Source organism: Oryzias latipes, chromosome 13 (genome assembly GCF_053564925.1).
Source record: "Oryzias latipes strain Hd-rR chromosome 13, Olatipes_Hd-rR_3.1".
Classification (NCBI taxonomy): Eukaryota; Metazoa; Chordata; class Actinopteri; order Beloniformes; family Adrianichthyidae; genus Oryzias; species Oryzias latipes.
Genome location: NC_136249.1, coordinates 23,882,155 through 23,907,985, shown reverse-complemented (window position 1 = coordinate 23,907,985; position 25,831 = coordinate 23,882,155). Strand labels below are relative to the sequence as shown.

The 25,831-nt window shown below is 38.7% G+C and overlaps 3 protein-coding genes across 3 annotated transcripts; all 3 read right to left on the bottom strand.

The window, feature by feature from the left end:
- Positions 1 to 5,330: 5,330 nt before the first annotated feature.
- Positions 5,331 to 10,806, bottom strand: LOC101174281 (extracellular calcium-sensing receptor-like). The gene is made up of 5 exons (XM_078930131.1): positions 10,753 to 10,806; positions 9,581 to 10,387; positions 9,270 to 9,497; positions 8,895 to 9,018; positions 5,331 to 6,483 (listed from the first exon to the last, which is right to left on the bottom strand). Exons 1-5 carry the CDS (start codon positions 10,804 to 10,806, stop codon positions 5,573 to 5,575), a joined length of 2,124 nt encoding a protein of 707 aa, XP_078786257.1. The 3' UTR covers positions 5,331 to 5,572.
- Positions 10,807 to 18,684: 7,878 nt separating this feature from the next.
- On the bottom strand, positions 18,685 to 22,429 carry LOC111948491 (extracellular calcium-sensing receptor-like). Its single transcript, XM_023961857.2, has 6 exons — positions 22,250 to 22,429; positions 21,890 to 22,178; positions 20,867 to 21,673; positions 20,556 to 20,783; positions 20,150 to 20,273; positions 18,685 to 19,776 (listed from the first exon to the last, which is right to left on the bottom strand). Exons 1-6 carry the CDS (start codon positions 22,423 to 22,425, stop codon positions 18,866 to 18,868), a joined length of 2,535 nt encoding a protein of 844 aa, XP_023817625.1. The 5' UTR covers positions 22,426 to 22,429; the 3' UTR covers positions 18,685 to 18,865.
- A 1,967-nt stretch (positions 22,430 to 24,396) lies between these two features.
- Positions 24,397 to 25,407, bottom strand: LOC144996778 (vomeronasal type-2 receptor 26-like). Its single transcript, XM_078956474.1, has one exon. The coding sequence runs from the start codon at positions 25,317 to 25,319 to the stop codon at positions 24,492 to 24,494; it is 828 nt and encodes a 275-aa protein (XP_078812600.1). The 5' UTR covers positions 25,320 to 25,407; the 3' UTR covers positions 24,397 to 24,491.
- Positions 25,408 to 25,831: the final 424 nt, after the last annotated feature.

Sequence of the window (25,831 nt, the reverse complement as noted above, 5' to 3'; positions counted from 1 at the left end):
TAGCAGCAATTGACAAATTTCGCGAAAGGCTCTAGCCCAGGGATGCTCAAGGTGCGGCCCAGGGGCCAACGGCGGTCTGCTGGTAGATTTATTTTTGGCCCTCAATAAAGAGCTAGAGCAGGTTCTTTGAGGAAAAACGTGTTGGCAAGGAGAAAAGGCGCTTTCAAGCTAAGTGGACAAATGCTTACTTTGTCGTACCTCATGGGCTGGATAAAGTCGTGCGCCTTATTGCTAGCAGGTAAATGCAACGCTCAACTAATTCAATCAATGATACTTTATTAATCCAGAGGGAAATTATGCTCTAGTAAAATTCACTAAAAATTGTCACTGTTTAGTAAATCATAAAAAATATGACAAATTTACGGGCGAGGAGCGCAACAAAAGGCTTCAACAACTACCACGAGGCTATGCTGCACAGCAGATGTTTACAAAAATAGCTAAATCCAGTGAAGCTGTGACAGAAGCTAGCTACGTTGTGGCTATGTAAATAAGTGACGGGGAATTTGTAAAAAGAATGTATGATGAAAGTAGCTGACATTTTTTGTCCAAAGGGGAAAAAAAAGTTTGAAGAAATAAGCCTATCAAATGATTCAATTACAAGATGAGTGGAAGATCTGGGCAGCAGCCTCTGACCGCAACTGGGAAAACATTTGGAGGGCCTGGTTAATTGTACAAATGACACTTGGTCATTTAAGTTATTAAAAACAACTTTTTCTGTTTATCCATTTTTTTCACCAAAATTGGCCCCCAGTCTAATATCGAGTTCCTAATATGGCCCTCCACTGCAAAAACTTTGAGAAACCCTGCTCTATCCAAATACCTAGGCGATGACATCATTATTTGAAAATAAAATTTCCGATTGGCTGTATTCAATTCGAAAATGTTTATAATTTGTACATATAAAATGGAACTTGCTGGTTACTTATTTCATTTATCAGAAAAGGGAAAATTCATAATTTGTTAATTAATTTTGTCAACTATATTAGTTGATTGTAAATATAGTTGCATATAAATGTAGATATTGTTGCCAACGCTTTTGAGTTTGAACACAATAGTATTATATGATAATTCACTCAGTGCAGCAGTTTGATAAACCAAGTAAAATCCACAAAATAAATTAGGCTAGATTCTTTAAGCACTTTTTTTTATTTTCAAAATTGTTAATCTTATGAAATAGCTCATATAATCCCACAGCTTTTCATTAGTTGTTTTCGTTGTTTTTTGACACAATTGTACTCCAGATCCCGTTTTAAGGTTTTCCACCAGAGGACACATCTTTGAGGTTATGATAATGACACTTTTTTTCCATAAGGACTATTAAACTGCAGTTGCTGGGTTTTAAAGTGTAGTTCTTTGGTTTCTTTGGTAATGTGCATCTATGAGATGTCAGTCCATTTATGGTAATGTCCTTTCATTTTTGCTGGAGATATTTTCTCTTCATTTCACCCAATAAAATACATGACTACCTAAACTAAGCCATAAAACGCAGTCCACTATGCAAGAAACATCTCATGGATGCGCTGGGACGCACCCTCAGTGTTGTATCCTGAGATCATGAGTTGTTTTGGGTCTCCCAACATCATACACCCTCACCCAGGCGACCCAGCTGAGGTTGATCAAACCCTGACTTGCGTCCCAATAGCAGCCCACTCATAGAAGGTTTTCCAGGTTTTCCAGCACCTTTCCTTGCATCCCTCCACTAGTTCCCGGCACGTAGCACTTGTTCTCTCATTTGCTTCCTCAATACGCTCTTCCCAAGACACCGTAAGTTCCAGCATGGTCAGACGTTTTGAAACCTCAGAGATAACTATCATGTCTGGGCGGACATTTGTTTATACAATGTGCTGAGGGATCATCAGCTGTTTTCCTAAGTCGGCCTGCAGCTGCCAGTCCGAGGCTTTGTGGAGAAGGACTGTTGTTAATTGTGGCCACACCTGAGATTTCTCTCCAGCTTTGAAAAAGGCGACTGTGGCAGTTGCTTAGGTGGTTGAACAGGTCGTCCAACGATCGAAGTGTCGGCAGTTCGATCCCCCCAGTCAACTGTTATTGTGTCCTTAATGTGTATGAATGTCCTGGTGACGGTCAGAGGGGCTGTAGACGCGAACTGGTAACCACACCTCTGTCAGTGTGCCCCAGGGCAGCCGTGGCTACATCAGTAGCTTAACATTACCTAGTATGAATGAGGAGTGAATGAATAATGGACACATTGTGGGCGCTTTATGTGTCTGAAAAAGCGCAGACAAATACAACGCATTTTTTTTTTTATTAGATATGTACAGTGATCCATCGCTATAACGTGGTTTACTTTTCACGGTTTCGCTACTTCACGGTTTTGCATTGTGCGTTGTGTTCTGCATTCTGATTGGCTAAAAAGTCACTCCGCTTCTTCTCTACCCGTGCGTCAATAACGTTGCAGTTTAATATGTACACATACTTGTCAAAACAAAACAGCTTGCCAAATTTACAATTTCTGACTGCAATTTCAAGTTTCTCTAAAACCCATACAAAAGAGCGACAACAACTGCCTATCACTATGTTCTTCTCCAGAACAAACACACCTGCACCGTGGGCTTCAGAAGAAGAAAACACTGCAGAGCAGAGTCAGGATGCAGCGGCTTGGTCTGAAGAGCAGTGAAATAGACCTGAGTCACTATTTGTGCCGACTGTACTTTGTATTTTTTTCATAATCATTTTAAATGTTCTCCCGTTTAATCCAATTATTCAGGTGGGGGGCTAATCTCCGCAATTTGAAGCCTTCTGTTCAGATTGATGATTCATATTATTATTTGACTGGACAGTACAGAAGTTATTTGTTGAAAAAAACGTTTCAAAAGTACTTTTATTTGTGAAACAAATGCTTGAGCCTGTAAAATGGTTTGTTCTTTCTTTTCAATGTGTAATAGAGTATTTAATGTATAATAATTGTTAAAAAAAAATAAAGATTTCTACTTTACAGATTTTGCCTATCACGGGTTCTTTTTCGAACGTAACCCCCATGAAAAACAAGGGTTTACTGTCTACCTATTTGTATTTTTACCAATCAAACAACTCCACAAAACAGAGCTTTATACTTAAATAGATAGAAATGATCACTGAGGTAGACTGTGTTCCTCCAATCAAATTATGCCACGATAATAATGAAATATTTTTAGCAGTTGTTAATATAATGCATATTACAAACAGGACTAATAGTTGTGTTTGATGGAAAAAAAATTGGCAAAGCTTTCTTTTACAGTACAGTACTTACAGTGTACTTAAGTGGTATTTACATGGTACTTATTGTGCAACTTCTGGGTACTTTCAGGGTATTTACATGGTACTTTTTATGGAATCTACTGGGTACTTACAGTGTGTTTACATGGTACTTTTTATGGTAGTTACATAACACTTTTTTGTGTCTACTCTGTACTTACATGGTACTTATTGTGTACTTATGTGGTACTATTTGGTTCATAATTATGTGGTACATACTGGGTATCTTTAATATACTTACTGGGCTGACCTTCTTTTACAGTCCAGTTTCGTTGTACTTAAGGGGTAGTTTCTGTGTTGATTCATGGTAAATACCATGAAACATACAAAGAGTGCAGACCTAAAGGTCAAGGTACTTTATTTGTACTTACCTTGTTCTTACATGTGGTAAGTACCACAAAAGACACCTTTGCACAACATGTAAATACCCAAAAAGTGTATTATGAATACAGTAAGTACCATGTATACAGAGTAGACACAAAAAAGTACCACGTAAGTACCCAGTAAGTCCCATAAAAAATACCATGTAAACACACTGTAAGTACCCAGTAAATTCCATAAAAAGTACCATGTAAATACCCTGAAAGTACCCAGTAGTTTCACAATAAGTACCATGTAAATACCACTTAAGTACACTTTAAGTACTGTACTGTAAAAGAAAGCGTTTCCAAAATTTTTGCAACAGTAAATATATGTGTTTACTTTAACTATTTTTCAAACTGACATTAAAGACAGTATTAATTTTACAATTTGTTTGACCTAGAGGTCCTTAAAAGTTACTTTATATGCATTAGCCTAATTAGCATATTGTTTCCACTTGTCTATGAAGACTCTCATTCATCCTGGTTTATTCCATCATAGTAGTTGGTTTAAAGGTTTTCATCTGGACTTGGTTTTCAAAGTTGAAGACTTTTCACCTCTTATGCAAAAGTTTTTGACAATTCTGAAATAACTGGTGAAAGAACTGGTTTATGTGCTCATGGGGGAGAAGTCAGACCTGAAACTGGATGGTATTGCTTACTTGGACTTGGAGTCGTTTGTCCTCAGCTGGCATTGGGGAGGCAGTGGCTCCCCTCCCTAACCAGGTCATCTCTTGCAGGTGTTAATTACCTAAGTTAAATTGGTTGAGTTGGTTTGGGTTTCAGAACACTGCTGTAGATATATGGAAGAATAAACATGAGACCACCATTCTTATCAAGGGAAAATTTACCTTTCTTGACAAAGATGGCTTCTTTCACTCCTTGTTCAAAACATCCTTTCTCTCTGACTAAAATTTGGACTTCACTATCCTTGAAAGAGTGGTTTGTGGCTTTCAGGTGGAGGTTTACTTCAGACTAAGGTCCACTTGAGTTGGCTCTGCGATGTTGGTACAGCCACTTGCTCATTAAATCATTTATTTTTAACTACACTGACTTTTTGGACAGTGTAGGCCATCTCAAAAAGTGTATGCCATTCTGTCTCGATAGGACCATTTTGATGGGGTGTGTATATTTAATATATTATTGGATTGATTCTCTCTCCCTCCCTCTCTCTCTCTCTCTCTCTCTCTCTCTCTCTCTCTCTCTCTCTCTCTCTCTCTCTCTCTCTCTCTCTCTCTCTCTCTCTCTCTCTCTCTCTCTCGATCGATCGATCTATCTATCTATCTATCTATCTATCTATCTATCTATCTATCTATCTATCTATCTATCTATCTATCTATCTATCTATCTATCTATCTATCTATCTATCTATCTATCTATCTATCTATCTATCTATCTATCTATCTATATATATATATATGTAAACACACATTGAAACTGTGATGCCTGCTGTGGTGGTCTTAGTTTTGGCACACTTAAGTGAGTTTGTTAGCTTTCCATTGATGTTAGCTGTCATATTGGTTGCATCCTGTCCCATGTGCTGTTCAAAACCCCCCTTCCATGTCAGTCTCTTTGTGTCACTTTGTTCTACTGCTGTAAAGGTACATTTGTCAGACATACTATTGAAAAAAAGTTGCTCTTTAGTTCACAGAAAAAAGTCTGAAAATGTAACATGTTGTGAAAGGTAGTCATCAACCATTAACATGCATTTGGTTTTCCTTTTTTATTTTTCACAGTATGCAATCTTTACATTTCACAAACCAAAACCACTGTTGCTCTAAATGAAAGATTTGGAAACTTAACCAAATATTTAATTGATTAAAAAAACTGTCTAAAGATATAGATAGGCTACCATTATAAAGCTGTTGGCTTCTACTAATGCTGGTACCAGTGAGATCATAATCAGTCCTAAAATTGGATAAGCCAGTTGAAGCTAAAAGAAGCGTTCTTATTATTTTCACTTAATTGTTTTTTTGCAGATCTCTCCCCATTATGTGACTTTTAGTATTTCTCTCTGGCTTCAGTAGTAAAATGTAACATTTGGGAGCAAATATACAGAAAAGCAATCCAAAGCTTGAGGCCAGAATTGCAAAGATTTCTACAGCTACAGTGAATTTTCCAGGAGAACTCACATATGCTGGGATAAATGTGACCCAGACTGCACTGAATATCAACATGCTGAATGTGATGAATTTTGCTTCATTAAAATTGTCAGGCAGCTTTCGGGCTAAAAAGGCAAGGATCAGACATAACACTGCCAGAAGTCCAATATACCCTAACACAACCCAAAACCCGATAGATGAACCTAAGTTACATTCTAGAATAATCCTTTCTAGTGCATAAATTGTATTTTTGTGTGGAAATGGTGGTGCCTGAGCTAACCATGCTACACAAACCAACACCTGCAGAAAAGTACCACCAACAACACCCATTCTCTGATGTGAAGCCAAACATTGAGGAACTCTGTTTCCTGGTGTTCTGGCTTTAAAGGCTATCACTACTGTAATAGTTTTAGTCAGAATACATGAAATACACAAGGCAAAGGCTATGCCAAACGCTACATGGCGAAGCATGCAGGACCAGTCAGTGGGCCGGCCAATGAAGGTCAGAGAACACAAGAAACACAAAGTTAAGGAGAACAGCAGGAGGAAGCTCAGCTCAGAGTTACTGGCTTTGACCAGAGGTGTGTGACGGAACCAAAAGAAAACAAACAACAGAACGAGCGTAAGACCCGCTCCAAACAAAGAGAAAGCAGTGAGGAGGGTGCCCATTGTCTCTTCATAAGAAAGGAACTCAATCACCTTTGGAACACACTTGTTATGATCTTCATTTGACCAGTACCCCAGTGGACACGGAGAACACTTTGCAGAATCTGCTTGGAAAAAAATCAAACATAAAAATATTTAATGGTGTGAATGGAGAGATTTGATTAAACCTGTAAATAGTGATTCTGCTAATGTTCTCATCAAAACTTTCTCTAAGCTACATACAGTATGCATAGACATAAAGAGACATCTTTATATCTTTAGAGGCATCCAAAATGGACAGTTGATGTGAAATCTTTTTGAGTCATAACCTGTGATGGTAATGCACAGGGAAATAATGTTATATAAGATGTTATCCTTCATTCTTGGCCTCTTTTAAGACTTTATGTTTTTATACAACTTTTTTGTTTTATGCAGTTTTTAACCGGCGTAGACAGACACTTAGGTCGGCTTACTGTATAAGAGTGTATAGTCAGTATTTTTTACCCAAGCTGTTTGTTGATATGGAAGAGAATTGTAATGAGTCTTTTTTCTGACCTGTTGGCATTGTATCCCCAAATATCCTGCCACCAGGATAGACTCTGGATAAACCCTCTAAATGTAAAATGCAGGGCTCTGTCAAGGCACATCCACTCAGAGCCTTGCAGTCTAATGTGCCACTGTCTAAGATTGGTATATGACCATTTTACCCTATTGAAAATGGTGCCGGTCACATCTACATAAAACAATATCTTTGACAAACTGTAACTCTGCAATCGTTTATGCCAGGGGTCTGTAACCTGTACCATTCAAAGAGCCATTTGGATCAGTTTCCCACAGAAATGAAAGCACAGGCAGTCGCAACACTAGGGGTGTTTTGCAGATGTATCGCGATACTTCATTTGGCAATACTTTTATTGATTAAAAATGTTGTCAGGATATTTATTTAATTATTTATTTTAATTATTTATGAGCGTTATGTTTCCTTTGATCTTTTGTCCATTTTACACAACCTTGAATAGACTTTTCCGTCTGTCAAACACCCAGAGGTGCTTGATGAGTGAGTTAATGGTAACAAATTCACTTTGATGCAGACAGAAAATGTTATGTTTGTAAATCATACGTGAATGATTCATGTCGATTGTACATAGAAATAATCAATTTAGCAGTTACTAATTCAATCATGTTGATCCAACATGATACCATTAAATTGATTTACATTAGTAATCGCAAGGAATTGTGGGATACCATTTTCTTTGCCTATCTAGGCAGATTGGGGTTTAAGTGTTAGTTTGTGTCCATGTGTTTTGTTTTGAAGCTGTTTTACTCTGTTTTAACTAGTAATTTAAACTGTTAAGTTTATTTTTTTCTGCACCATAAGTTAAAGTTTGGGAGAGGATGATGACCAACCCCCTTGTGCGGTAAAACATCATATGTCCCAATACTAAAGACAAAGTTCACGGCACGTGAGCTCCTGCCTTGCAATGTGAGACATTGCTGGGTTATTCATGTCTTTGATATGGAAATTACAAGGCCCAGTGGTTGAACTTTAGAAAAGTGTGTCAATTTCAGTTATATAAACAAAATTAAAGCAAAAGTAATATAAAATTTAAATTAAATTCAAAATATTATATTGAGTTGGCTAGACATACAAATTTAAGTTTAATAAACCTAATTCAATTATGTGTTACCAGTTGAAGCGATTCATTTGAATTGGATCAACTTTTTTCTTCTTAGAGTGAGCTACAATATTAAGTTAAAGTTGGGTCCAACTGTAGTATTTAAATTGAATCAACTCAAATTTATTAGGTTGAACCTAAATACATTATGTTGACCCAACCTAGGTACATTACGTAGGACCAATATGATTCATTTTGTTCAAGTAAAGCTATCTAATCAGGTGGAAATCCTTTCCATAAATTTTTTATGTTCATTCAATATGAATGTTTTTAGAGTGTTCAACGGCCGTTTCAGGTATTTGAGATAGTTCTGCTCATGTCCTAATGATATATTCCGATCGAAAGTGTGGCGTATGTAAACGTTTGTTATAATCAGATAAAGTTTTTCCGCCTTTGCTGCCCACCCACTAAAATCTGGTGACTTTTAGGAAATGGTGCCAACTTTCATGCAAGACGTCAAATTGTGAGTTTGCCGTCACCTGGACCAGGTGTCCTGCATAACACGACCCAGTCTGACATGTTCTGTCTCAAGTAGTGTTTCACTATGTAATGGGCCTAAACCAGTCACTGCTGGCTCTGAGGTCTATCAGATCCATTTTTGTCTTAAAGCATGTTCCTGTATTAAATTACATGACGGTACATACGACTGTAAATGTCTATGTGCACATGTTATGTCGTTAAAAAACGTACATTAACTATCCAAATTAAAGTACATTTTCATACTTCAGGTGAATAAAGCATTAGAGAAAATCTAGATTATGATGTAACCAATGAATAAATCTAAATAAAAAATTAATTTTTAGTAATGCAGTAACCCAAAATAGCAAATTAAAGTAAAAAGTGTGGTAGCATGAACTCACTGGTGGAGTTACTGATCTCTCCAGCAGCACAGGTGATGCAGGAGAAGCAACAGATGGGTTTTCCTTTAATCATAGCCTGTCGGAAACCAGGCGGACAGCTCTCACTGCAGACAGAAACTGGCCTCTGTGACAGTAAAAAAAAACATTTCAGCATTTTTTCTGATGCAGATATCTGAGCCAAGATAATAGTAAGATTGGTATGGAGACAAAGGCATTATTTTAGCATTAAATTGCCCACATGACAAATGTTTTTTTGTTTTTAATTGTTTAAATTCCCAAAAAGATATACTTTACTGCTGATTGCAATTAAGAGGTGGGGAGGTAAAAGAAATGACATGTTTCAAAATTATTATTGCATGTTTTAAGTGATGATACCTCAAAGGATTCTGTAACCCATGTAATGTTAAGTCCATTCATGGTAAATTCTTTTCCACTTTGTAGTGAAGCATCATAACTTCCAACAACCACAAACACAATGTCTCCTGCTGGGTTCCTTTGCCAGTTCACCAGCTGATAGGTTGCTGCAGGATCTCCTCTTTCATCAAAATACACTTTCTCTCCAGACTTAAGAGAAAAATTCACATCCTGGATGTGTTTCACCACCTGTTAACACACAACAATATGAGACTAATGTAAGGTTAAATATTTCTAAATAGTTATAGCTTTTTACAAAGTAAGCCTCTTACTTCTTTTGGCTGTAAAATGCTTTTCAAGGTACATGACGCGTTGACTGTTTCACTGTTTTCTCCACATTTTAACATGCTGTGCATTGCATGAGCTACAGCATATACAGCTTTGTAAACATTATTGGATATTCTCAGCTCTGACACATCTGTGAAAGGATTTTTAATGTCACGTAGTCTCTCAGATCCAGAGCACTGCTTTGTTCCTTGCAAACTTGACTGAAAACTGCAGCCAAAGGTTTCTTCCCAGAACTCCTTCAGTATGTGGTTCTGAGGGTCCTGACTTGGGTGAACCTGTAAAAGAAAATCCTGCAAACCTGCTACTTTTGCCTTCTTTATGGCAAAGCCTATGGACCCATAAAGAATACCTGAGTATTTCATAGTAGCCAAATGATGAGCAGTGATCCAGGATTCACTTCCCACCCACTGCAAACCAGTTAGGTTTTGCCTCAGAGCTTCTTCAAGCAGAATATCCATTCCATCAGAATCAAGAAAGGCAACTAATACTTTTGCAGTGCCTGTTTTGATTACTCTGACCACCCTCTCAACCTGTTCATATGAACTACTCCCTGAGATGGCCTCAGAGTATTCAACACAAATCCCCTCCTTGGTTGCAGCTTCAATGAATGTTGCCATTCCATTATTGCCATAGTCATTGTCACTTCTGACTGCACCGACCCATGTCCATCCAAAGTACTTTACCAGCTGAGCCAGTGCCCTGCTCTGATAGTAGTCACTGGGGATGGTTCTGAAGAAGGAGGGGTGCACCTTTCTGTTACTGAGACATGCACATGTGGAAAAGTGGCTGATCTGAAAGAGAAAACACAATGAAAAGATGCAAAAAGATATGCAAAACGCTTCTAACCTCAATGTTACTTGTTTTTTTTTTTTTCAATATTCTGTTATGGCAATGAATTTATAATCACAGTTAAGAAATAATAATGAAGAAATTAAAAACAAATGTTAATCACATTTACCACCGGTATTTGAAAGATCCCAGCAATTTGTGATAAGACGATCGTTGAGGAAGATTTAGAGGCTCCCACAATGGCATGAACAGTTGACTGACCAGTGCAGGTTTTTCCAAAAGTTCTTTCCTGTCCATTAATGAGACCCATGGCTGCACGTGTTGAAGGAAGTGTGGAACCACAGCTGTCAAATATTTTATAACCAACCGAGACATTTGGCAGTAAAGAGCTGCTGTTGTTGATCTCCTCAATGGCAAACATCATTGTCTGAGCAAATTGGAATTCTCTGAAACTTATCCTGTAAAACAAAGTCTTGCAATTAAATATATTTGTCTGAAGTTGAAAAATACAATAGTTTCTTTTAAAAAAAGAAGATACCTGGAGCAAATGAGAGGTTCTGGAGTTTCAGTCAGAGAAGGTGAAGACTTTGGGGTTTGGGTATAGACAGAAAACGCTCCTCCAATGGTGATGTCGCCTTTCTTCGATAACAGAGGTAACACAGGGCTTCCTAGCAGCTCACAGAGAGCTGTTTCATCTTCTGCGATGACTCCCATAGTAAGCATAAAGAGTACCATAACACAAATGCCGTTATTCATATTTCATAGGGGGGCCCACAATCACAGATACCAACTCTGCTTTCTTTTCTTTTGCCTTCTCTATAAAAAACTAAAATATGTTTCCTCTTAGAGACAGAGCTTTATACCTCTGTAGGTGATGATGACTGAGGCACTCTAATCAAATCACAGTGTGGGGGTGATGTCATCTAACTTTCCTCCCATGCTCATCAAATTTCTGTGCATAACATATTAGCGTGTTTTTCATTTTTTCCTTTGGTAATCCGTGTTTTTAGTGGTCACTGCAGTAAAGTAAATCACTCTTTGAATTTGACATTTAGTTTTGTGTGGAATGCTTTCCTCTATGTTTCTGAATTTAGTTATAAATTAGCTTTTCTGTTATCAACCAAATTAAATGTGATAATGTGTTTTATATGTGATATACACATATTAACCCTCCGGTCGTGTTCGCATTCAGCCCCCTACTTTAGTGTTCCCGGTCAAAATTGACCGGTCTGTTTTAACTGGTCTTAAATTAGCACACAAAAAAAATTTCACCACCAATTTTTTTATTCAACATTCTTTAGTTGAGAACAACATTTAAAAGTAGTGTCTAACGACAATTTGTAGATGTAAACATTAAATAACATCAGTGAAAATACAATTGGGCACTGAAAATGAACTACAAAATGAACATATAATACAAAAAATAAATGGAAAACCAAACACCAAACTCAACAGGGTGTGTGTGGGTATGTGTGTGTGTGTGTTTGTGTGTGTATTCATGCACATGAGTGGCATGTGACACTCAGGTCAGAGTGGGCCTTGCAAACATAAGGATTACATTTGCAGCATGTCAGGCTCGTTTTGATGTCTCTAGGGGCACAGAGGCCACAACGCTTCCTTTTCTGGCAACACTCCAGCTAAAATCAACAGACCTATGTAGGCTTGGAGGTCTACCAGGTCGATTTCTCTCCAGGTGTCCCCAAACACACGCTTCCCCTCCAGATTTGTCATCTCAAGTATAATTCCCTCAATGGACTCTGGTAAATAGAGTTGGAAGCTGGACTTGATGTCATCCACACGAGATGCTGCATAACGCGTTGGTCCTGGTGTCATCTTTATGATGTTTTCCACTCTCGCTCTACCTCCTCGGTCCTGGGGGGATGATGACCAGAGCAAGTGTCCACTTTTGGACTGAAATGTTTCCTCAGGTGCCTGTTCTTCAGGTGCCTTTCCCTCTCCATCTGTTGACTGGTCAGTCTCCTCAGAGTCTGGTTCAAAATCTGTGATGTCTTCCAATTCCGAGACATCCTCCTCTATCTCTGGTTCAATTTCAGTGCCCTCTTCATCATGCCCAAGAACCTGGACCAGAACCTCTTCCACAGAAAAACGCTTCAGTCGTCTACTCATTGTGCTCAGAGTAAAAGGAATGCAAGGCAAACATCGAGCTATATATAGTATGGGGTTGTGTAAAAATGATACATTGATTAGTCTGGAAGGTGTGGTTCACGTGTGATAGGTACAGAAGCGTGGGAAAGAAATGGGTTCACATAAAAGACACCTGTCTAGTCTGTGTAAACATATGATACATTGATTAGTCTGGAAGGTGTGGTTCACGTGTGATAGGTACAGAAGCGTGGGAAAGAAATGGGTTCAAAAGACACCTGTCTAGTCTGTGTAAACATATGATACATTGTATCATTAGGAAGTTGGTTCACGTGAGAGGATCGGCACATAAGCAGAAAGACATGTGTACCCACAAAAGAAATTGTGTGTGTGTGTGTGTGTGTGTGGGGGTGGGTGGGTGTGTGTGGGTGTGTGAGAGTGTGTGTGTGTGTGTGTGTGTGTGAGAGAGAGTGTGTGAGTGAGCTGGGGCAGTGTGTATGGGGATGTTTTCTGTATGTTGAATGAATTTACTCTGGATACCCATTCATTTCCTATGACGGTCACTTTTGACCGGGAACACCACAGGTGTAACAAGGTTGATTAAAACACTCAAAATTGAATGAAATAGGTGATCATCACTTTTATATGTTCAAGTACACAATGTGAAGGATATCATAAGGTCTTGAGGTAATCAGATGTAAAACATAATATTTATGAGTATTATAAGTTGTAAAACGGTCAGATTTGACCCGAACACGACAGGAGGGTTAAACATATCAATTATTCGTATTCAAATATTTTTATGACTATTTTACAATCAGCCATGTGATCAATTAAAGACTTTCGATAATAACATATAAATGTCTAAAATTTCTTAAGACGTGGTTAAAAAAAGCCGGCAAGTCATTTTACTTCAATTAAAACAGAAGTTTAGCAGCAATAGACACATTTCTCGAAAGGCTCTATCCAAATAATTAGGCAATGACATCATTCAGCGACTATTAGTGACTTCTACATTAACCAATTGCTACTTTTCTTACTCAGGAGTTTGGAACACTAAACCTGCCTTTTACAGCCCAGTGGCTTTGAATTTGATGTTAGATGGCCACATAAAAGATGAGACGATCCCAAGGGACACTGGGGACGGCAGTAATGTTAAAAACCGCAGCCCTTGCCAATTAGCTTTGACTGATACACTCCACAGCACATGGAGGACGTAGTATTTCAGATGCACTAATATAATTATTAACCAAGAGTGGTGGTCTGGCTTGGGGGGGGGTGGTCTCTTTGCCTGTGCTGGGGGGGGGGTTGGCAGGGGGCCCTACTCGGGGGGGTTGGGGTGTGAGTTCCAGCGGCACTGGATGGGCTGCCCATCTACACTTGGGGCTGGGATCACTTCTTCCCTGGCACTGGGACGGGGCAGGGCAACCCTCTTGGGGCCCCCGGTCGCTCTGGGTGTCATCCGCCGGGGCTGCAGGGTCTGAGGGTGGGGGTGGGGTGGGGTGGGGGGCTTGTTGGCCCTGTCCTGTGGGGAGGGCTTTTGGGGGGGGCACTATCAGTTGCAATTTCTCAGAGTTCCCCACAAAATGGCCGCCAAGCCGTAGGTCGTGTGGCCGTCCCATAATGATTTTAAAACTTCTTTGGGATATCCCCAACACGTGTGTTTTGGTTTCGTAACCGTATTTTGAAGTACATTTTGTTCGGTCCCATACGCGATTTTCGGCCCATTCTTGTTTTTGACGGGATCGCTGGCCGTGATGTCATCGTCGTCGGGCGGTGACGTTGACTTTGTGTAAAATTCATTTGCAATTTATCCCAGGTGTGTGCACATTTTGATGACTTGCGGCGGGGGTCACATTCTCGCTGAAAGGCGGCGAAGTCGTTCCAACTGCGAAAACAGTATGGTCCTTGCAGTCAGTGACTGCTGCTACGGGCCATAATAACCAAATCACACCATAATAATAATGAAAGGTACATCTGGCTGTAGTTGATAAGATGTATAGTTGAAGGGACACAAAAAAAAACTACTGATTGGCTGTATTCAATTCTAAAATGTTTGTAATTTGTACATACAAAATTAAAGTTTGCAGGTTACTAATTTCATCTATCAGAAAAGTGATAATTCATAATTTGTTAATTAATGTTGTCAACAATATTAGTTGATTGTAAATATAGTTGCATATAAATGTAGATCTCGTCGCCAACGCTTTTGTGTTTGAACACAATAGTATTATATGATAATTCACACAGTGCAGCAGTTTGATAAACTCCACAAAATACTTTAGGCTAGATCCTTTAAGCACTTTTTTATTTCAAATTTTTAATCTTATGAAATAGCTCATATAATGCCACAGCTTTTCATTAGTTGTTTTGTTTGTTTTTTGACACAATTGTACTCCAGATCCCGTTTTAAGGTTTTGTACCAGAGGACACATCTTTGAGGTTATGATAATGACACTTTTTTTCCATAACGACTATTAAACTGCAGATGCTGGGATTAAAAGTGTAGTTTTTTGGTTTCTTTTGTAATTTGCATCTATGAGATGCCAGTCCATTTATGGTAATGTCTTTTTATTTTTGCTGTAGATATTTTCTCTTCATGTCACCCAATAAAATACATGACTACTTAAACTAAGCCATGAAACGCAGTCCACTATGCAAGAAAACATCTAATAGATGCACTGGGATGCACCCTCAGTGTTGTATCCTGAGATCGTTGAGTGTTTCGGGTCTCATAGCATCATACACCCTAACCCAGGCGACCCAGCTGAGGTTGATCAAACCCTGACTTGCGTCCCAATAGCAGTCTACGAATCAGCCCACTTAATCCAAAATCACCTATTGGCCCTCTATGCGGTTTCGCTCACAGATTGAATGTCCTTCCTCCTGGCCCCCCTGTAATGCTGAAACAACAGAGGACTTTTAAAGAGAACGTCCCGCAAAGCCTCTATAACCAACTTCTACAGGCTTATACAAGGTTTGCCAGCCTCTCTCCCTGCACCCCTCCACTAGTTCCTGATACTTCATGCATTTACTCTCATTTGCTTCCTCAATATGCTCTTCCCAAAACACCGTATGTCTAAGCATGATCAGATGTTTTTAAACCTTAGAGATAACTATCATGTCTGGGCGGAGATTTGTATATGTATATGTATTTGTATATGTGTATATATTTATATATATGTGTATATATTTATATATAAACATACACATACACATACACAAAACTGTTCTGAAAAACTGTGATAGTTGCTGTGATGGTCTTTTTGGCACACTTAAGTGAGTATGTTAGCTTTCCATTGCTGTTAGTTGTCAGGTTCGAGCTTTAGCTCATGTGCTGAAAGACAAATGAAAGGAGCGCGTCTTAGAAACCTTAAAGTGACAGACAGCAGTTCTCACAAGCAGAATTATGATGTAATTAAATGCGGTTTATTAAACATTCGATCCATTTCCTCCAAGTCCTTCTTAGTCAATGAGTTAATCATTGATAACAACCTTAGTCTTTTAGCCTTAACAGAAACTTGGCTCCATCAGGATGACTATGTTAGATTGAATGAAGCAACCCCCCCCACTTATGCTAACTATCAGAAATCCAGGATTTCAGGTAAAGGAGGTGGTTTGGCAGTAATATCACAGTCTAGCTTACTTCTCAGCCCTAAAGTTAAAAATGCTTATAATTCATTTGAAAACATCATATTGTCTTTAAGTCACCCAAACAGGAAAACTCCAAAACCTGTTTTACTCATAATTATTTATCGCCCCCCAGGCCCATATTCAGAATTTTTAACTGAGTTTTCCGACTTCCTATCGACTATTGTCTTAGATTCTGATCAAACTATAATATTAGGGGATTTTAATATTCACGTTGATGACCCCAGTGACTGCCTAGGAAAGACTTTTGCAGCTTTATTAGATGATGTTGGTTTCACCCAAAGTGTGAATGAACCCACTCACTGTCATAAGCACACCCTGGACCTTGTTCTAACCCATGGGATAGAGATCAGCCAGCTGAGTGTCCTTCCTCTTAACCCCATCATTTCTGATCACTTTATGATTACCTTCCAGCTTACACTGGAACATCCTTCTGCCCCAGTGAATAAGAAACAGCTTAGAAGAACCTTAACTGACCGTTCTGTGTCTGAGTTCAAACACACAGTTCAGCCAGTACTTAGTGATATTCTGAGAAAATACTCTGAGACCAGCTCCCATAGTATCAGTCCTAATATAAATGACCACTTTGTTAATGATGCCTTACAAGCCCTCAGGAGTACACTCGATGTTGTTGCCCCCTTGAAACCTAAGTTCGTCAGACAAAACCGAGTAGCACCGTGGTTTAACGCTGAAACTCGTTCTCTTAAACAAGAAACCCGTAAGTTGGAAAGACAATGGCGCCACTCCGGTTCAGAGCAGTCTCTGGATATCTGGAAACATAGCCTATTAAATTATAAAAAAGCTCTGCGTAGAGCTAGAAGCCAGTACTATTCAACCTTAATATCAGAGAATGGAAATAATCCAAGATTTCTTTTTAGCACTATAGCTAAATTAACTCGCAGTCAGAGCTCAGTAGAACCACATGTTCCTGTTTCTCTCAGCTCTGATGATTTTCTTACATTTTTCAACATCCATGCATTTGTTACGTCGAGGCTGGATTACTGTAACTCCTTGTTAGCAGCGTGTCCTCAGAGTTCCTTAAGAAGTCTCCAGCTTGTTCAGAACGCAGCAGCTAGATTGTTAGCTGGAACTAGCAGAAGAGATCACATCACTCCTGTGTTAGTTTCGCTCCATTGGCTCCCAGTTGATTCCAGAATCAAGTTCAAGATCCTCCTGTTAACCTATAAGGCCTTACATGGAATGGCCCCATCCTATATTAAGGACCTCATAGTCCCTTACCATCCAATGAGAACACTTCGCTCGCAAAATGCAGGACTGCTTGTGGTTCCTAGAATTAGTCAAAGTACGGTTGGAGGTAGAGCGTTTAGTCACCAAGCCCCTGTCTTATGGAATAAACTCCCAGCTCATGTAAGAGAGGCCGACTCAGTTTCTACATTCAAAGCTAGACTGAAAACATTCCTCTTTGGACAGGCTTATTGTCAGACTAGTTAGTATTCAGAGATTATTTAACTTAATGGTAATTTGTTTAAATTAAACTTAATAATAACTATTTCTTTTAAAAGGCTGCTAGAAGTTGAAGCTGGGGTAACTATGGTGCTCCGGGGTTCTGTCCTCTTTCCTTTTTTACTTCTACCCTTCCTCTCCTCTATTCTTGATCATAATTTATCATTTAGTTCTCCATGCCTCTGTTTGGTGCAGTGCGATTCATGTATTGTCCCTCTTTTCCTCTCCCCTCCTGGGGAGTGGGAGTGCTTCCAGACTCCAGTTGGCTCATCCGTGCTCCAGTTGCTGACCGTTTACCTCGCCTTTGCTCCTGCTCCTACACCTGGCTGTGGATCCTGCCTCTGGCTCATCTCTGGCTCGTCTCTGCTCTGTACCTGACCAAGTACCTCGTCTCTGCTCCTGCTCCTACACCTGGTTGTGGTTCCTGTCTCCGGCTCGACTCGCGCCTTTGACTGTCCCCACAACCACGGCTGGATGAAGCTCGTCTGCTGGACTTTTATATATGTAGTTGTAGATTTAGATAAGTTAATTCTTCTCTAAGAGTTCTGGTAAATCGCCTGTCCGTCCTGGGGGAGGATCCCTCCTTCATGTGGGCACCCCTGAGGTTTCTTCGTTTTTTCCGGAATCCGTTTTTTTTGGGAGTTTTTCCTTACCGCGAAGGGGGGTCTAAGGGCAGGGATGCCAGTATAGCTTAGTCAGTTTGTTAGTTCATTTTAGTATTTTTCTATTGAACTCTTTGTATTCGTGATCCTTTTGATTTCATGTTTTACTTCGAAGCCCATCGAGACGACTGTTGTTGTGATTTTGGGCTATACAAATAAAATTGAATTGAATTGAATTGAATATTGGTTGCATCTTGTCCCTTGTGCTGTTCAAAACCCCCTTTCCATGTCAATCTCTTTGTGTCACTTTGTTTTACTGCTGAAAGGTACATAGACATACTATTGTAAAAAAAAAACTGCACTTTTGTTTACAGAAAAAAGTCATAGTAATAATTCACAATTAACATTGATTTGGTTTTGCTTTTTTTATTTTTCACAGTATGCAATATGTACATTTCACAAACCAAAACAATGGGTGCTCTAAATGAAAGGTTTGGAAACTTGCTATAAATTGATTTAAATAAAAAAAATGCCTACAGATATTGATAGGCTACTCTTACAAAGCTGTTGGCTTTTACTAATGCTACCAGTGAGACGATAATCAGTCTTAATATTGGATAAGCCAGTTTAACCTAAAAGGAGCGTTCTTGTTATTTTCACTTAATTTTTTTTTTGCAGATCTCTCCCCATTATGTGATTTTTAGTATTTCTCTCTGGCTTCAGTAGTAAAATGTAACATTTGGGAGCAAATATACAAAAAAGCAATCCAAAGCTTGAGGCCAGAATTGCAAAGATTTCTACAGCTACAGTGAATTTTCCAGGAGAACTCACATATGCTGGGATAAATGTGACCCAGACTGCACTGAATATCAACATGCTGAATGTGATGAATTTTGCTTCATTAAAATTGTCAGGCAGCTTTCGGGCTAAAAAGGCAAGGATCAGACATAACACCGCCAGAAGTCCGATATACCCTAACACAACCCAAAACCCGATAGATGAACCTAAGTTACATTCTAGAATAATCCTTTCAGCTGCATACATTGTATTTTTGTGTGGAAAGGGTGGAGCCAGAGCTAACCATACAACACAAACCAACACCTGCAGAAAAGTACCTCCAACAACACCCATTCTCTGATGTGAAGCCAAACACTGAGGAACTGTGTTTACTGGTGTTCTTGCTTTAAAGGCTATCACTACTGTAATAGTTTTAGTCAGAATACATGAAATACACAAGGCAAAGGCTATGCCAAACGCTACATGGCGAAGCATGCAGGACCAGTCAGTGGGCCGGCCAATGAAGGTCAGAGAACACAAGAAACACAAAGTCAAGGAGAATAGCAAGAGGAAGCTCAGCTCAGAGTTACTGGCTTTGACCAGAGGTGTGTGACGGAACCAAAAGAAGACAAAAGACACAACAAGCGTTAGACCCGCTCCAAACAAAGAGAAAGCAGTGAGGAGGGTGCCCATTGTCTCTTCATAAGATAGGAACTCAAGGACCTTTGGAACACACTTGTTATGATCTTCATTTGACCAGTACTCCAGTGGACACGGAGAACACTCTGCAGAGTCTGCATTTGAAAAAAAAATGTTAAAAAGTAAGTATCATTATATTTTTAAATTATAAAATAGGAAAAAACATGTTTAAAGTTTTAAAAGTGCACTAACAATGCAGCAATTCTTTTTCAATTTCAAAATTATCCCGCAAAGCATTTATGAGGGGACTGACCCCCAAGTACGCCTTGATGGGAATTGTTTTCAAGACAAAAACTAAGACAAGCTCCAGTAACTTTGTAAAATGTCCCTTGGTATTGTTGTCATTCATGTATAGTATATAGGGGGAATAAATATATGACGGGTTACAATTTCCATATGTATTTCTTTAAAAGAAATAAATGACAAAAAGATAAAAAATAATAAGTAACCATTAAAACTTGGACTCACTGGTGGAGTTACTGATCTCTCCAAGAGCACAATTGATGCAGGTGAAGCAGCAAATGGGTTTTCCTTTAATCATAGCCTGTCGGAAACCAGGCGGACAGCTCTCACTGCAGACAGAAACTGGCCTCTGTGACAGTAAGAAAAACATTACAGTATTTTTTCTGATCTAGATATCTGAGCCAAGATAATGGTAAGATATAAAAATAAAAAAATAGAAAAAAGATTGGTATGGAGACAAAGGCATTAGTTTAGCATTAAATTGCCACTATGACAATTTTTGTTTTTGTTTTAAATTTTTTAAATTCCCAAAAAGATATACTTTACTGATAATTGCAATTAAGAGGTGGGGGGGGGGGGTAAAAGAAATGACATATTTCAAAATATTATTGCATGTTTTAAGTGATGATACCTCAAAGGATTCTGTAACCCATGTAATGTTAAGTCCATTCATGGTAAATTCTTTTCCGTTTTGTAGTGAAGCATCATAACTTCCAACAACCACAAACACAATGTCTCCTGCTGGGTTCCTTTGCCAGTTCACCAGCTGATAGGTTGCTGCAGGATCTCCTCTTTCATCAAAATACACTTTCTCTCCAGACTTAAGAGAAAAATTCACATCCTGGATGTGTTTCACCACCTGTTAACACACAACAATATGAGACTAATGTAAGGTTAAATATTTCTAAATAGTTATAGCTTTTTACAAAGTAAGCCTCTTACTTCTTTAGGCTGTAAAATGCTTTTCAAGGTACATGACGCGTTGACTGCTCCACTGTTTTCTCCACATTTTAACATGCTGTGCATTGCATGAGCTACAGCATATACAGCTTTGTATACATTATTGGATATTCGCAGCTCTGACACATCTGTGAAAGGATTTTTAATGTCACGTAGTCTCTCAGATCCAGAGCACTGCTTTGTGTCTTGCAAACTTGACTGAAAACTGCAGCCAAAGGTTTCTTCCCAGAACTCCTTCAGTATGTGGTTCTGAGGGTCCTGACTTGGGTGAACCTGTAAAAGAAAATCCTGCAAACCTGCTATTTTTGCCTTCTTTATGGCAAAGCCTATGGACCCATAAAGAATACCTGAGTATTTCATAGTAGCCAAATGATGAGCAGTGATCCAGGATTCACTTCCCACCCACTGTAACCCAGTAAGGTTCTGACTCAAAGCTTCTTCAAGTAAAATATCGATCTCACTTTGAGCCAGAAAGGCAATTAAAACTCTTGCAGTGCCTCTACTGATTACTCTGACCACCCTCTCGACCTGCTCTTTGGAAGCAGTTCTTGCTATGGCCTCAGAGTATTCAACACAAATCCCCTCCTTGGTTGCAGCTTCAATGAATGTTGCCATTCCATTATTGCCATAGTCATTGTCACTTCTGACTGCACCGACCCATGTCCATCCAAAGTACTTTACCAGCTGAGCCAGTGCCCTGCTCTGATAGTAGTCACTGGGGATGGTTCTGAAGAAGGAGGGGTGCTCCTTTCTGTTACTGAGACATGCACATGTGGAAAAGTGGCTGATCTGAAAGAGAAAACACAATGAAAGATACCAGACACACTTTGATCAATATTTTACCTACCAAAGATGAACAAATAAATATTGCCAAACCTAATCATAAAAAACCTGCTAACATTTATAAAAGCAGATTGTTATTGCACATTTCATGTCAAAATATGTAAAGAATATAAATCTTAATGTTCCTGACTTGATAAATACAAAGCTAATACAAATATTTACCACTGGTATTTGGAAAACTCCAGCAATTTGTGACAAGACAATGGTTGAAGAGGACTCAGATGTTCCAACAATGGCATGAACACTTGAGTGACCAGAACAGGTTTCTCCAAAATTCCTTTCCTGTCCATTAATGAGACCCATGGCTGCACGTGTTGAAGGAAGTGTTGAACCACAGTTGTCAAATATTTTATAACCAATCGAGATGTTCGGCAGTAAAGAGCTGCTGTTGTTGATCTCCTCAATGGCAAAAATCATTGTCTGAGCAAAACGGAATTCTCTGAAGTTCACTCTGTAAAAGAAAAGTGTCACACACCTCTGTTCTTGAAAGAATGAAATAACCCCTAACAAATAAATTATTACCTGGTGCAAATCAGAGGATCTGGAGCATCACTTAAGGAGAGTGAAGATGCTGCCATTTCAGAGTGCACGGAAAAAGCTCCTCCAATAATAATATCTCCTGACTTAGACAGCAAGGGAAGTTCAGGGCTACCCAGTAATTCACAGTTAGCTGTTTCTTCTTCTGCTAAGATGCCCATAATAACCACCATCAGTGACATTACAGAGATCCAAAAACACATGTTTACAATGCATTTCAAATGCACTGGTCCTAATATTCTACAGACCCTTCACTGACCAAAATTGAGCTGCATGCAGACATTTATACCTATTTGTATCTTTACCAAATGAAAAAACTCCCTGAGACAGAGCTTTATACTTTAATAGATAGCCATGATCACGGAGGTAGACTGTGTTCCTCCAATCAAATCATGGCAGGATAATAATGAAAGCTATTTTTAGCTGTTGTTAATATACTACATGTTACAAACAGGACTCATAGACATTACACTTTGGTTGTGTTTAATGCAAAATATATATATATATATATATATATATATATATATATATATATATATATAAATAAATGTTTGTGTCTATAATAACAATTTTTGAAGTTGACATTATAGACAGTGTTAATTTTACAATTTGTTTGACTTGCTAATTTGTTTGCACAGCACCTTTGGAGGAAAATAAATACTAATTTTGTGGGAGAGACAAAAAGTCAGTAAAACCTTTAAAATGTTATTTAGAACTGCAAAAAACATACAATTATTTATTGAGTTCAGAAAGAAAATAGTAATTTAAAATTCCTCGTAATTTCCCAAGCATTAACTTACTCTTTTGAACACAATGACTCTGATAGGTTGGAACTGCTTTGATATGCAGATTGAGCTGCAAAGTTAATGAAGACATAACGTGTTGCAGTGCAACATACTGTGCAATATCTAACATGCTTGACAACATACATTAGTTTTGTGACCCTTTAAAATCACAATCTGATTTATTAGTGTATGTGCACTTGTAATGTGACGGAGGACCTCACTTAGCTCTACTCATGCTGCTTGATACAATGGTTGTTTTGGGGTGGGTGGAGCCTCACCTGCTCTTGCCCGGTGAGAAGAGACACGACTCAACAATAAGTGCTTTAAAATTTGTGTCACCACAAACTAGAAAGATATCCAGTAACATCAACAAAAGTTGCCATATTTGTTTCCAGTCACCTTTGAGAAAGTAAGTCACCAGGAGGGTTTAACAAGTCACCAAAGTTAAAGTCCTAGGAGTTGTCACGCATCTCGACGTGTGAAATTTGTTCTCAGTATTTGACCTATTCCCTGGGGGAGTGGTGACACAGCCATTTGGTTGTTTAACACCCCAGTTTAACCCCTTAATGCTGAATGTGAAGCAGTAAGGTATTGGGTCCCATTCTTAGATTCTGGTATGACTCGGTCATGCTTTGAACTAACAACTTTCCAGTCTCAGGGCGAACACTCTGTTAGCAATGAATCAGGATGTTTTTAGACTAACATAGAATGTCCTTGGTCACATTTGTAATTGATCTTTCCTTAATCCTCGTTTAATGTTCAGATGTACAGACCACTTTATCTGTCAGCATTTGATAAGGGGTGTTTCATGTTTGCCCAATAAATCATCTATTTTGGACTACAATGACCCTTTGGACAGTGTAGGTCCACATGCGTTTAGGAACTGTTTTCAATAAGCATCCATCTGCCAATCTCAAAAAGTGTATGCCATCCTCTCTCGATAGGACTTTTTTAATGGGGTGTTAGTTTTAGCACACACTAGTGAGTATGTTAGCTTTCCATTGATGTTAGTTGCTATATCAGTTGCATCCTGCTCCACGTGCTGCTCAAAAGCCCTTTTTCACGTCAACTCATTTGTGTCTCTTTGTTCTACTGCTGTACAGGCACCTGCTGGATGCTTTTGTAAAGACATTTCCTCTTTTGTTTGCAGAAAAAAATTCTGAAAATAGAACATGTTGTGTAAAGTACAGTGACCATTAACATTCATTTGGTTTTCCATTTTTATTTTTCACAGAATGCAATCTGTACATTTCACAAACCAAAACCATGGTTGCTCTAAATGGAATGTTTGGAAACTAAAAAAAATTTTAATTAATTTTAAATATTTTTTTTTTTACAAATATACGTAGGCTACACTTTTTAACCTTTTGGTTTCCACTAAAGCTGGTACCAGTGAGACGATAATCGGGTAATTGAATAAGCCAATTTAACTAAAAGGAAACTTACTTATCATTTTCACTTAATTGTTTTTTTTGCAGATCTCTCCCCATTATGTGATTTTTAGTATTCCTCTCTGGCTTTAGAAGTAAAATGTAACATTTGGGAGCAAATATACAGAAAAGCAATCCAAAGCTTGAGGCCAGAATTGCAAAGATTTCTACAGCTACAGTGAATTTTCCAGGAGAACTCACATATGCTGGGATAAATGTGACCCAGACTGCACTGAATATCAACATGCTGAATGTGATGAATTTTGCTTCATTAAAATTGTCAGGCAGCTTTCGGGCTAAAAAGGCAAGGATCAGACATAACACCGCCAGAAGTCCGATATACCCTAACACAACCCAAAACCCGATAGATGAACCTAAGTTACATTCTAGAATAATCCTTTCAGCTGCATACATTGTAATTTTGTGTGGAAATGGTGGAGCCAGAGCTAACCATACAACACAAACCAACACCTGCAGAAAAGTACCTCCAACAACACCCATTCTCTGATGTGAAGCCAAACACTGAGGAACTGTGTTGGCTGGTGTTCTTGCTTTAAAGGCTATCACTACTGTAATAGTTTTAGTCAGAATACATGAAATACACAAGGCAAAGGCTATGCCAAATGCTACATGGCGAAGCATGCAGGACCAGTCAGTGGGCCGGCCAATGAAGGTCAGAGAACACAAGAAACACAAAGTCAAGGAGAATAGCAAGAGGAAGCTCAGCTCAGAGTTACTGGCTTTGACCAGAGGTGTGTGACGGAACCAAAAGAAGACAAAAGACACAACAAGCGTTAGACCCGCTCCAAACAAAGAGAAAGCAGTGAGGAGGGTGCCCATTGTCTCTTCATAAGATAGGAACTCAAGGACCTTTGGAACACACTTGTTATGATCTTCATTTGACCAGTACTCCAGTGGACACGGAGAACACTCTGCAGAATCTGCTTGGAAAAAATAAAACATAAAAATATTTAATGGTGTGAATGAAAAGATTTAATTAAACTTGTAAATGGCTAGCAATTATATATATATATATATAAATATATATATATATATATATATAGAGAGAGAGAGAGAGAGAGAGAGAGAGAGTTGTTATATAAGATGCTATCTTTCGTTCTTGGTCTTTTTTAAGAGTTTAAGTTTTTATGCAACTTTTTGTTGCATAAAAAGCAGATCTCTGTTTGATACAGAGATCTGCTTTCTTTATAAGATGGTATAGTCTTTATTTTTTTAACCCAAGATGTTTGTTGATATGGAAGAGGATTGTAGCGAGTCTTTTTCCTGTCATATTGCCGTTGTATTCCCAAGAACTTCCATTTGCATTAATACAAATGGAAACTATTATGTAT

What these genes read in the sequence shown, in the direction of transcription:
- LOC101174281 (XM_078930131.1), bottom strand. Translation starts at nt 10,806, where the DNA reads ATGTTTGCCATTGAGGAGATCAACAACAGCAGCTCTTTACTGCCAAAT. An exon ending in CTTTACTGCCAAATGTCTCG is followed by an intron (nt 10,388 to 10,752) that starts GTTGGTTATAAA and finishes TTTCTCTTTCAG; the next exon opens with ATCAGCCACTTTTCCACATG. An exon ending in AGAGATCAGTAACTCCACCA is followed by an intron (nt 6,484 to 8,894) that starts GTGAGTTCATGC and finishes TTTTCCAAGCAG; the next exon opens with ATTCTGCAAAGTGTTCTCCG.
- LOC111948491 (XM_023961857.2), bottom strand. Translation starts at nt 22,425, where the DNA reads ATGGGCATCTTAGCAGAAGAAGAAACAGCTAACTGTGAATTACTGGGT. An exon ending in GAGTTTTCCAAATACCAGTG is followed by an intron (nt 21,674 to 21,889) that starts GTAAATATTTGT and finishes TTTCTCTTTCAG; the next exon opens with ATCAGCCACTTTTCCACATG. An exon ending in AGAGATCAGTAACTCCACCA is followed by an intron (nt 19,777 to 20,149) that starts GTGAGTCCAAGT and finishes TTTCAAATGCAG; the next exon opens with ACTCTGCAGAGTGTTCTCCG.
- LOC144996778 (XM_078956474.1), bottom strand. Translation starts at nt 25,319, where the DNA reads ATGGGCACCCTCCTCACTGCTTTCTCTTTGTTTGGAGCGGGTCTAACG.